The sequence below is a fragment of the Vigna unguiculata genome, chromosome 7 (assembly GCF_037176805.1).
Source record: "Vigna unguiculata cultivar grain cowpea cultivar isolate G323 ecotype 2 chromosome 7, ASM3717680v1, whole genome shotgun sequence".
In the NCBI taxonomy this organism is placed as follows: domain Eukaryota; kingdom Viridiplantae; phylum Streptophyta; class Magnoliopsida; order Fabales; family Fabaceae; genus Vigna; species Vigna unguiculata.
This window is the reverse complement of record NC_140798.1, coordinates 37378008-37391818: the sequence shown is the minus strand read 5'-3', so window position 1 is coordinate 37391818 and position 13811 is coordinate 37378008. Positions and strand designations below refer to the sequence as shown.

General features: G+C 27.9%; 1 protein-coding gene across 1 annotated transcript; it reads right to left on the bottom strand.

Annotated features, from left to right (window-relative positions):
- Positions 1 to 10646: 10646 nt before the first annotated feature.
- LOC114189554 (cyclin-dependent kinase inhibitor 4-like) lies at positions 10647 to 13119 on the bottom strand. The gene is made up of 3 exons (XM_028078149.2): positions 12543 to 13119; positions 10999 to 11202; positions 10647 to 10922 (listed from the first exon to the last, which is right to left on the bottom strand). Exons 1-3 carry the CDS (start codon positions 12947 to 12949, stop codon positions 10853 to 10855), a joined length of 681 nt encoding a protein of 226 aa, XP_027933950.2. The 5' UTR covers positions 12950 to 13119; the 3' UTR covers positions 10647 to 10852.
- Positions 13120 to 13811: the final 692 nt, after the last annotated feature.

Sequence of the window (13811 nt, the reverse complement as noted above, 5' to 3'; positions counted from 1 at the left end):
AATAATAATTAAATTTTGATAAATTTCTTTTATAACTTGATGTATTTTAATTGATTTAAAAGTATAAAAAATAAAAAAATGAAAAATTAGATACCACTTAACATAATATATCAAACTGTAAGAGAAAATTATTAAAATTGAGTTGTTAAAAATACATTTTCCTTTATAAAAATACAAAAGAAAATAGGAAATTCACAATTTGAGTAAAGTTGAAGAGGGGACTAAACAATCCGTAGTTCTAGAAGATTTTAAATTTCACCAAGGTGACCCATCTTTGATTTTATGTTATGTAATTTTTTTTATAATTATTAATTTAGTTTTTTAATTTGTTTGGTTCGTTCAATTTGATTTCCTTATTATTGGTTGATTCAATTTAATCTTCTAATTATTTAAAAAGTTTCAATTTTGTCATCTTAGTTAGGTTTGTCTTAACACCGTACAATTCACGTGTCAAGTCCGTGAAATTTTTTTATTTTTTTTAATTTATAAACGGTCATGTGTCATGTTACTGTCGTGTCATATGGTAATTTACAATTGTGACACATGAGAGTGATAATAATTGTTTTCAATTTAATTCCCTATTTAAATTTTTGGTTAAATTTAGTATCTTTATTCTTTAAAACGATCTAATTTTATCCTCTCAAATTTGAAACCAAATCAGTGAATAAATTTAATTATAACTTATATATACATGTCACACTACTTTTTTTTAATATATACATCAAATCACTCTACTTAAATACTCAAATTATTTTATATTTTACCATCTTTGTAATCTTTTACACTTGAATTTTTTACACGGATCAAGTATTAAATAATTTGAATATTTAGGTAAAGTGATTTGATGCATGTATTCAAAAAGATTAGTGTAACATGTGTATATATATATATATATATATAAAAGTTTATTTACTAATTTAATCTCAAATTGGAGAGAACAAAATTTGATGATTTTAAAAAATAAGGTATTACAATGAACCAAAAATTTACTAGAGGATTAAATTGAAAATAACTATTATCACTTTCACGTGTCATGACTGTAAATTGACACGTGACACGATGGAAACCTGACACGTAATATTTATAAATTTTTAGAAAAAACATTAAAAATAAGAAAAAATTAAAAATTTCATGGTTTGACACAACACGTGTCTTATACGAACACGGTGTCAACTCCAACCTAACGGAAATAACCAAATTGAATTTTTTTTAAATAATTGAAGGACTAAATTAAACCAACCAATAATAAGGAGACCAAATTGAATTAAACCGGAAAATCAGGGAACTAAATAAGTAATTATACCTTTTTTTTTTTAAGCTCTTAATTTGTGTTGTGTTATCTTCTTATCATTTCCCTTAATCTGCTAGTTTTTACCACTAATTATAATTTTTTTAACCATAAAATTAAAATATTATCAATTAATGATATTAAGATAATAAAACATGTTTAAGATTTAAATAATTATATTGTTTTTATATCCTTAATTCAATTATTTATTTTTTTAATAAATAAATATAATTGTTTACTATTTTTTAAAATATAGTATGAACAAATAATATTACGTTAAGTTCGTTTATAAATAAATATATATATGTTATTACTGAATAATTACGAATAACAAAAATACTTTTAGTTTGCGTCAGGAAAAGGAAAAAAATACTGGTTATTTTTTTATAAAATATTTTTTAAAATGGTAATTAGTTATTTAAAAATGTAATTTGCATAACAGTCAATTTGGTCTAATTCATAGGATTTGACTCTGGCCCAAGTGGATTGAAATCAAAAAACCCACATTGCCAAAAGGTTTCAAATTAAAAAAATCCATAGGACCAAAAGGTCCACAAAAATCTTATGGGTCAACTTCGGTCCATAAACTTGTTTTTAAATATAAAAAATATATTATTTTTTTTTAAATTAAATTATTAAACTTTTGATTTAGGTCAACTTGACTCGATAATCGATAATTGACCTGAAAAATATATTATTATTTTAAATATACCATTAAATTTTTTAAATATTATTTTTAAGAATTAGTTAAAGGATTTTAGTGGATCAAACTCACATTGGTTTTGGTTCTAACCTACTTAAGAGGGGGTTTTGGAGGCTAGGTTTTTTTTTGGCTCCCTCATTTAGGACTACATAAATAAAAGGAGACTTGGCAAAGAGTGAGTTAAAGTTGATCCATGGGTCATTGGTCAAATTGATGCCTATAGTATAGTTAATAATTTTATTATTTTTTCTAAATCATTGTTTATGATGTATTAAAAAAAGGAATTGTATTACAAAGATTTTAAATTATAATTATAATATTAAAGTAATATTTTAATAGAATTGAAAGCAAAATTATTGTTGAATCATTAAATAGGAAAGTCAAATTTTCTGAATATTGAAGATATTTAAGCTTTGATTTTATAATTCAAAACTACAAGAGTTAAATTTTGTAATATATATTATATAGTATAATGAAATTTACGAATGAAAATTATATCTAGAATGGTTTAAATTATGATATAAAATTATTTTAAAAATATGTAATTTATAAAATAAAAAATATTGAAATTGAACTTGGAGATGAGTATAAAAGACTATATGAAAAAGTTCTAAAAGGTAGAAGTTGGGGAAAAAATCTTTAAATTATTATTTTTTTGATATTTTTCTTTTTTAAGATGTGAAAATATGTGTTCAAAAGTAAATGTGCCGGTTAATTTACTATATTTTAGGTATATTTTGAGTTGAAAGTCAAACTTTAAAAAATTGAGGCCGAAGATGGTTAAGTGGATCTTAAAATTATTGAGTAATTAATTGTGAATATCTACAAAAGATTTTGAATGTAAAAGTTTAGCTAATTGTGTAGAAAGTCAATGATGAGCAAACTTATGAAATTTTTAATAGATAATGATATTTTGACTATTTTATTACCCACTCTTAATTCATCATTCGAATCATCTCTATATTATCACATCACATTCTAAAAAGTGGGTAAAAAAAGTGAGTCAAAATATTATATTATCCATTTTTAATGTTAATTTTAGTATTGTTTATAACTAAATCAAATTTATACATGATTTAATGACCAAATAGCTAATATATAAGATATGACAACATAAAAAAAATTGTGTTATGAATTTTTATTGAAAGAAAAACCAATTCTTACATATTTCACTACTCGATTACTCGTTTAGTGAATATTCTTTTTTGAGAGTCAGCATAAAATCTCACATATTTCTCATTCATCAAAACCAACGACCAACATCAATCATTACATTTATATTTTATCAACTCATTTAAATCTTAGCCCAAATGGCTCAAACGATAATTAATCATTATATCAAATAAGTAAAAAAATATAAACAATTCACATTCATCAAATAAAATGCTAGGCATTAACCAACATAGCTCAACCAAATATAAGTTCCAAGCAGCTCAAACAACACAATGAATCTAGATTTTACTTCCGGATAACTAGTGTATTCAACATACTCGTGAAACTCTTCATTTGTCATTAATACCTTTAGGGTTATCTCATACATATCCCTAGAGAAAAAAATTCATCTTCATCCCCATAGTCAAACTCAACAAGTATCAAGTTTTAATTTCATCTGATCCCCATAGGGTAACATGTATTTACTTGTACTCACATCCATACTCGCTATCTTATTGTTTCAATATCAATTAATTAATTTTTTATAAAAATAATAAAAAATCACGGTAAATATAACATTATTATTAAATATTCAATATTGAAAGGAGTGTTATTTCTTCAATATCAAATATTTATAAATAAATTATATTGTAATTATAAACATTTTAAATTAGAATACCAAGTAAAATTTCATAAGAACCATAACATTTATTAAATTTACAAACATTGATGAAATCTAGTAGATAAAATTTTAAAATATTTGAAAAAAATACAAAAGGAAAATAAATATTCAAAAATTATTTTAAATGTTTATTTACTTTATTTTTTATTAGATTCTAATGAAATATCTTTTTTTATATACTAATAAAAGTTATATTACATCACTTGATCAAAATCATACAAACAACAAATATTAAACTAATAATAATAATATTTTAACATAGATATTTCACCCTTTGAACTTCAATATATGTTGGATGGTGATAAAAAATATGCATGACGATTAAATTAAATTATTATATTATAGTAAATCAAATTTATTTATAAAATTATAATGATAAAATTACACATATGATAATGAGTTAGAAAATAAAAATAATTATATAAAAAATATCAAAATAGTATTTTGTATTATAAAAACAAACAACAAATAAAAATATTAACAAAATTATCAAATATGTGTCTTATAAACAATTTGAGAAACCATTGTATGAAATCGCACAAAGAAAAACAAATGTATAATTAAGGGTGTGATAAGATGAAAAATACCTTAGGAATTTAAGAAAAAATTTCAAATATCAACTTAATCGATGATTGATATATAACGAAAATGATTTTAACAAAATACAAGAGTTCTTCAAATAAAATAAAAAATAATAATAATAGAATAAAGAAGATAATTTTTTTTACATTACCTAATAAATGAATGGTTTATATTATGGAACACTTAAATTTATAGCCTTAAACATTCTCAGGTGAAAATAAAATATAAAATAAATAAAAATATTTAAAAAAAGTAAAAGTATTCAAATGTGAGACACAAAAAATATTTAATTGACATACATCATTTTAACATAATTACAATGCAAGAAAAGTTGTGATAAGACGGGAAATATATTGGAGATAAGAATAAATTTCATGATAAACCAAATAATAATATAAATAAATAAATGGATATAAGATTACTTCATAGAAAATGAGTATTTTAATAATTTAAATGAGGACATGTATTATGGTGGATATGGAAACGGAGACGGGGACGGGGACGAGGCGGATATGTACATCCCCATCCCCAATTGTAAAAGTCGGATATTCCCATACTAATACACATACACATACTCATACTCAGTCAATACGAGGATTTCTCATTGAAACGGGGACGAATTTTGACAATACACACGAGGGCGGGTTATTTGTCATCTTTAGAAATATAAATGTTAAAATTCTATTATTATTAGTTTAATCTTAGTTTTTTTTTTGTGATTTTAGTAAAATGATGTATTATAACTTTAGTTAGTGTATAAAAAAATGGATTTCACTAGAATTTAAAAATTTTAAATAAACATACATTTAAAATATTTTTTAATTTGAATATTTGTTTTTTATATTTTTTAACAAATATTTTTAAATTTTATCAACTCGATTTTATTAACGTTTGCAAATTTAATGAATGTTTTAGTTTTCATTCAATTTTATTTGGTATTATAATTTAAAATGTATACAATTATAATTTACTTCCAAATATTTAAAATTGAAGAATCAACCATTTTAATAATGAATAGTTGATAATATTATGTTTCTTTTATTATAATTTTGTATTATTTTATAAAAATTAATTAATTGATATTGAAACGATAAGAAAATGGGTACAGGTACTAGTACGAGTATATACTTGTTACCCTGTGGAGATGAGAATGAGACACAAATTTGATACCCGTTAGGTTTTGGTGCAAGGATGGTGATAAAATTGTTCTATATGGATGATAATGGGATAGGAAACTTGTCCCTGTCCTGTTGCTACACATGTGGTTGCTCAACGCGTTTGCTTTGTGGTGTGTGATGTTGGTGTTGTGTTGTGGGTAAACAAACAAAAACTAAGGTTTTTAATTACTCACGGGTTTACGGACTAACCCATTATGCCCCGTCTTGCAACCCGATGGGTTAGATGAGTTGGACCACGCTAGGATGGTGGGTTCAAAAATCTAACTCAGCCTATTTAAATATAGTCAGGTTGGCGGACTAGTCTATCAGACTCAACTCACTTTATCAATTATCAGTGACGAATCTTCATCAAATGTTTTAGAAGTGTCAAAATCATATATAAATGTATAATTTTTTTCTTTAAAAATAGTTTAAATAATATATAAATTTATATAAATATAAAAAAATTATGGACTGGAGCTCCCTATGTCTATATTAAAGTTCGTCCTTGCCATCTATAAATGACAGGTTAAAAATTCCAAATTGATCCATCCTATTTAAATAGAATGACAGACTAATATGCAGACCGCAACCTATTTTGTTACCCCTAATTGTGCATTCTATGTAGTTGTAAGAGTAATCACGCACTATATTATATTTATACTATATTGAAGTGGGAGTTCATTGTTTGGCCTCAATGTTATACAATGGAACAATACAATAACCAAGCATACTTTAAAAAGTGTAAGCACATCCATTCTTCCTACAAATAATAGAATCATTCAACTTTTTTTCTTTATAAAAAGACTTTTACATATTTATTTTCCCCATGAAATATATAGAATTCAACTAGCTTTCAATTCAATATCCATCTCTCACCATCAAATGAAATGTAAATGACTATTATCCCTCTTTGAAATAAGGGCACTTCCAATGATGGTACTTGATTTTTTTTTTTTCTTCTTCTCCACTTAGAGAGAGTCTTGAACTCTGTGTCTATATATCATATATACCCTACAAAATATAACAATGATGCAAATGCTTCTTACTTTCCACCCTTACAAGGAATGAAGATTTGAAAGTAAGCCAAACAAGTACCCTTTCTGGATCCAAATGTCATAAAAAGGTTCGGTTTGATCCGTGACAATAAAAACGTTGAAGCAAGAAATTAAATTTAAATGTTTCCATCATAAGTCGTTCAGATAATATCATCATGTATGTTGTATGTGAGATATTATCCATTTTGATTTTTATCATGATTTAATCCTTAAAAATATTTCAAAGAAAATATTTAAACTGTTATTAACATTTACTCCTTAATTATACAACAAGACTACTAAAAATATAAAATCAAAACTATTCTTTCTTTTTTCTTCTCATCAATACCCAAATAAAAATACACCCAGAGGATATCTAGGGCAAGGCATGTCTTGAAAAGCTTTTACAGTATCATAATTCTCTCCTTTTGTCCACTTTTCATGTTACACTTGAAAACTAATTTTCAAAACCAAAAGATTCGCCAGTGTTTTTTTCTTGTTATACAGATATTGGCAAAGAAAATTACACATTACCCAATGTCTCAATGCTGTTAGTGTTTCTATTTTTCACTCTTATTTTGACGTTAAAGAGGGTATTATTGGCAATTTATTTTAACAGAAACGTGTGATCATTATTAAATTATGAACAGGGTCCTCCATTTAGGTCCCCAGTGTGTGAGTCCCCATAGAGTCAAAGCAGAAATGATATAAGAGTTTGTTTGTTTGTGAAGTGTTTTCCCGTGGGTGAACAAATAATGAATACACATTTGAATTTACACTTAGGGAATAATAATATTTGCAAAAGGAGCAAGAGATTTCATTGGGAACTGCAGATTCCTCAGTCACCACTAGTACTACACAGATCCATCATCCATAATAACAGCAACAACCACCCACTATTCCAATCACAACACTGCTCAAGTGTGAACCACATTTTCTTAAGGATATGCACCAATAATCGCTTCACTCTTTTTGTGTCTGTTTAACACTGTTAATTAAAAAGTGACAACTTTTTATATTGCAAACAATGCATCTAACTTTTTTTTATTTTATTTGACTATTGGTATGTTTAAGTCCAGATTTTCAACTTGATTTTTTATGGTTTTTCTGCTATACTTTTAGTCCAGACTTTTAACTAAAATTTTTTATCGTTTTTCTGCTGAATTTTGAAAGGTTAAATCATTTCTTTCATTCCATTTTTATAAGAAAATCTTAAATCTATCTCTTTGTTTTTAAGCGTCTGAATTTAATCTTTATTTTTGAAAATTTCATACAATCATGTTATTTTTGTTTATATTGTACAAACAACATTCAAAATTTATCATGTATTATTTCGTGATTTTTTTATTTAATTTTTTTAATTAAAAAAATTGTCTTAGAATTAAATTGACGGTGTGACATACGACAATATAACAACTACAATATGACGTAACAATATTGCATGTCATTGAGAAACGGAAAAAATTTAAGTGTATAATTTCTTTTTAAAATATGAATCAAATTGAAATATATGTAAAAAAACCGATATGAGATTTTCTTAAAAAAATATAAATGAATATAATGGTTTAACCATTTTAAAAAAAACACTTATATTGATATATTAAAAAAATAATATATTTTAAATTATTAAAACCGGTGTTCATGAACATATTTTGAAGATAAAATATAAGAGCACTGAGGAAAACTTGGGTAGAATCTAAATTTACAGTGTTTCAACCTCAAGTTTAATCATTCCATTTAAAATCTTATCTGCTTTAGAAATTCGAATCACGAAAAATAAATTAAAAATTTATTTTAATTGTTTGCAGTCTCAACTTCTACATAATAAGGCAAAATTGGGTATATCAGTATAATTCGGAATAAAGATTTAGAGAGAACCAGAAATGGTCTGTTAAATTGAATGTCATAACTACTTTCTTGGCGTTCCTGATTCTTTCTGTTCGGTGACTGAGCGGAGAACTTTTGTGTTTGTTTTGGTTTGATTTTGTTCAACCTTTCATTCGATAACGTACTTGAAAAATTATAGCATTCAGTAGATAAGAAAAGTTTGATTCCGCCGTGACCAAAACATCATGAAAACTTTTGTTGGCACTCATTGACATGTCTTCGGTAAAACAATGAATAATGATAATCTAAATCTGCTTATATTAGAAAAAAATTGTTAGAAATTTTTATATCATACATGAACTTGCATATGTGAACCCAAAAAAGTTTTTAAATACTTTCATATTATAAGGTAATTAAATTACATTTTTTTATTCAAAAATGTATATGAATAAAATGCTATTTTTTAACATTTTTAAATTCTTCACATATAAAGGTGATAAATTTTATGTTTTTATTCTATTTGATAAAATTTACTTATTATTTTGGTTATACTTTGAATGTTAGGAGAAAAGCAACAAAACAAGACAATAGAAAAAGGAAAGGTCACATGATCCAATGTCTATTATAGGAGTATATGACTTTGGCATATTTAAAAGTTTTACAATATTTTTCTCATAGCAGTATAGAATACAATATTCTTTAATATTATATAATGTGAAACTAAAACTAAACTAGAGCATACTAACGTCGAAGATATAAGTTTTATTTAAATTTATATTATTAGAAGTAAAGATGATTTATTTATATTTAATCGCACTGCAAAAAATTCATATTATGTTTCCCTCAAATAGATATAGTATAAAATTGGTATAATATACTCTTAAATTAACTGATAAGTATAAAAGGATATAAAAGGAAATGTTCACATATGTATGCACAATATATCTTATTTTACAGATAACTTATATAACTTATATTCAGTTAAATATAGCTTTTAATTATTTTTTAAACACGTACGGTTTTTATTTAATTGTCAATTGTTAACTAAAAAATAGAAATAGATTTAAGTACACAATTTAGTAAAATAGATTATATGCAGGTAATGTAAGGTAACTGTTAGTAAAAACGAAACAAACATTGTTTGGATGTGAATTAGAATGCTAACAAAAACTAACTTATTAACACTAATATTAATGAATAAAAAATAATTATATTTATTAAATTATAAAATATAAAGTTAATAGACACTATAAATTATTAATGTTATCATTCTTCTTAAGTAAAGAATAAGGAATGATAGACCATAAATGCAAACTCTAAAACTAATAATACTAGTTTTTCGGTAAAATCGAATTGAACTTGATTTTTGAATATAATTGATGCTCTATTCAAATTATTTTTTGACAAACTTTTGACACTCTTAACATGACAGCTCCCCACTGGATAGAAGAAAAGTTTTGTGTGACTTGAAAAAAAGAAAAGAAAGATTTGGTGTGACTTAAAAAGAAAACTTCAAAATTTGTCAAAAATATTATGATCTCTTGATGAACTTGCGAAAGTCGCTCTAGTCAAAGTCACCACGACCAAATCTTCAAATCTACAGAAAGAATTGCTAACACTTTCCAAAAAATAGTAAAATGAATTATAAGAGACTGTAAGGACTTGAAGAGCTACACTGTAATTCCATAAGAGAGGATGGTATTATGCTTGGATACTGAATCTGGTCATGCATCATTTTCCAGTGTGTAAATGTCTCCCACAATGTCAGGTTATTAAATGTTATAAAGTGATTCATGGTTATATGATAAGAGAGAAGACAAAACATTCCATGTTAGCTTTGCCCCACCACTTTAGGGCGATTAAAAGACCACAAGATTTAAGCAATATTGGTAAGGGCCACAGAAAGTAAACAGCTAGTGTCATCTAAAAACAAATGAAAGATTCAGTGTCCTGATCCAAATAAGAGCAATATATTATAAAGCAGAAGACGGATGACAAAGGAAGTGACAGAAATTTAGGTGGGGGAATCGGGTCTTTATTTCTAAAAGTTTGTTGAAGTTCCATCAGTACAAGTATAGACAAAGATAAAGATAAGTAAAATACAAGAACAAGAGAAAACCTAAGTAAATTCCTGTACCTCATACTGACCTAATTTGACTTATCCCTAATCCTACGCGCTACGGTCCCTTCCCTTTCCTTGCCCCCTTAAAATGATCTGTTAGACAAAGGACTTTGATTTGTATTGTTGTGTAATCATCACCTCTGTAAAGTTACAGATCATTAGTCTACACAGTTTAAGAGTCCTACTTTCTTTACATGTAAATAGAAGGTGATGGAAAAGGGAAATATCGCCACCACCGCTTCAACAAATTCTACCCCTGCTGCTACTTCAAACATGTCTTGATGGAACACTACACCCTCCTTCTAGGGTTTCAACTTTTCCCATTCAAAACGCCCTGGGAGTGGCTTCTCATTCACAGGATCAAAGTTGTACCTGCAAAATGAACTCACGTTATATATTGTAATGAAAACAATGAACCAAGAAAAACAACAAAACCGCTAAAGCATACTTCTCAATGAACTTCCTTTGCTGGGCCTCTTCAACTTCAGCAAAGAATTCATCCATTTCGCGTGAAGTTGGGATTTGCCTTCTATTTGCATGCTCGGTTCTTCGATTAGCATCAGTTGAGCAAGTAGGCCTTGTAGTTGAACCGGGAGTCCTGACAGTATCAGGGTCCCTTATCAAACTGCAAGGTGTGGATTCCCGAGTGCTTCTACACCAAATAATAAACATAAAATTAAACATTGCAAATTCCAATAAATAGCAATTTCAACCAAACTACTGCATAAGAATCACTAAAAAAATAAAAGCGTTTTAATGGCAAAGAATAAGGTAATACCATAACAATATTTCAGGTAAGACTAAGTCAGCCTTCTAACGGAAAAAGAATATTGCTCATAAATTGAAGGCTGACCAGTACAACATTTAAAGCCAAAGAACTCAGTTACAATTTACAAATTCATTGTACATATAACGATTCAGTTATGAGAATATTCAACATAAATAAAATATGCAGGGAGTTCGCAGAGAGTTTGGAGGAAAATGGACATTGCGTAATGACTATCCCCCTTCTCTCCATAGTTTGTGCATGTCCCCTCATTCTCAGTTGATAAAAAGGAAAACTGAATGAGAATGGAGTATTTTTTTTTTTCTCCATCTACACAGTTGTTATTAATATAATAATAAGAATAATAGTATACAAAATTGATGTCTCATGACAAGAGAAATTAGTGAAATATTTCAATAGATAGTTGATGAAACGAGTAAAAACACCACATTGAAAAAAAAAAAGGGGTAAACTTTCTGACATATTATTATCAAATACCAACATTTCCTGTCAATAAAAACAAGCGGGTATATAAAAAACGAAGTATTATGGTGGAATAAATTTTGTAGACTATTTTCTAATTAACATCTTCAAATATGAAGCGTTTTCAGTGGATACCAACCGAACATGTACACTGAAAATGGTTAGGAAGAGAAAACAAGACATATTTCTCCCTTGAAACCCTGAATTGAGGGGAATATCATACAAGATAATAAAGAAAACACTTCAACAAAAAAAAAAATATAGCCAAAAAAATTCACAGAAATTACACGCATAACTGAAAAAAACTGTGAAAAAATCCTCATACCACAAAAAAAGGAACACAACACAACCGTTATACGAGAAGACAAAATTCCAGCATTCAATCATCTTTAGGGCACATATTCCGGAAAGAAATATTACATTGCGGCGGACAAGGCCATGAAGCTTAATAAATTGCTAAAAAAACCTTTGCCTTTCAAAACACCGTCAACTCAACCGAACAATCCACCTCAAAACCAGAGGGAAAGCAAAAATTGCCCCCTCACACTCCTTCCAACCAAGACAAATCCCAAAAATGAACAATACCCCAAAATATAGGGCATTCACACGCTCTTCGAAATTTCCCCCCCCAAACAAATCGCGAAATGGTAACAAAAATTAAGAAAAAAAACCGTAGACATCTTTAATAGTCCAGAAATTGAAACAAATTCAAGTTAAATTTGAAAAATGGAACGAATACTCACCTCTCTCTACCTTCAAAATCCAAAACATTTTCCCCAAACGATGCTTCCTGAACCTCAGCATTCTCATGCAAAGTACTATCCTCCTTGTGGCTGCGCGCTGTGAGCGTAGCGTCCTGCTCCGAAGCGAGTCCAAGCCTGGCAGGTTCAGGGATGGGAGATTTAGGGTTCGGTTGTTTGTTCCGCCTGGGAGAGTGCAGCAAAATTGGAGGCTTCTGGAGGCGACGACTCCGGAGCTGGAGGTAGGAATCGGAGGAGGGAGCTAGCTCGGGCTGAGGGTGTGATTTCTGAAGCGCTAGGGTTTTGGCGCGGGTTCGAACTCCCATGTAGGAGGTGGTGGCGTTGGTGGTGGTGGATTCCACAAGCGCCAGCTCTCCCTTTGGCTTCGCCTTCTTCATGTACTTCCCCATCTGATACTCAACCGCCGCCAAATCGCACCGCGGAGCGACGGCGACAGCAGCGGAAAACAACGGCGGAAGCTGAAGGAGAGGGAGAGAGTGGTTTGGTTTGTTTTCCGGTTGTTTTTGTTTTGTTTGGAGTGAGAGAGAAAGGAAATAATGGTGAAAGCCGTGGGAAAAGGAATAAGGGAATATTTTTGGTATTTATATTATTATTTTATTATGTATTTGTATTTATTATACTTTACTTAATGCTTAATTAACGTTCTGTAGAGTATAGAGTACGCTGTGCAAGATGGGGATAGATGATTCCTTTTTTATTTTTATTTTCCGACAAACGTTCATGTCCCATAATAATTAATGTAAAAAATGTAAATGGAAATTTTGAAATTTCTTTATTTTGTTTGAATTTTCCAAATTAAAAAAAAAAAAGTTTTTAGGTGGGTGGGTCAAGGGTAGGCATTATTGGAATTTCGCTTGCACAACAAGTTGGACTCACCTTATTCTTTTCTTCTTCTTTTTCTTTTTCAATTATTTGAGATAATAATTTTCGCCGAAAAGAGAACTAAGTATATTCAATACTGACTAAAAAGGTGTCTAAATTTGTTTGTTTATATATTTACAAAAAAAAATCTTAAAGTAAGTTAAACAAAATTAAAATATCTTATAAAAGTTATAAGAATTCTTCATGTATTCAAATAAACTTGATAAAAGCTCCCTCTTAGCGCTCTCCAGAATTTATTTGTTTTTAGTTCTTTTTTGTTATAACAAAAAAAATGTTCAGATTTCACAGTCAACTAATTTTTATTCTGCCTAGGTAGCGTTAGCTCCACTGAGGATAGAATTGTAACTTCATTCACGAACTATAGATGGA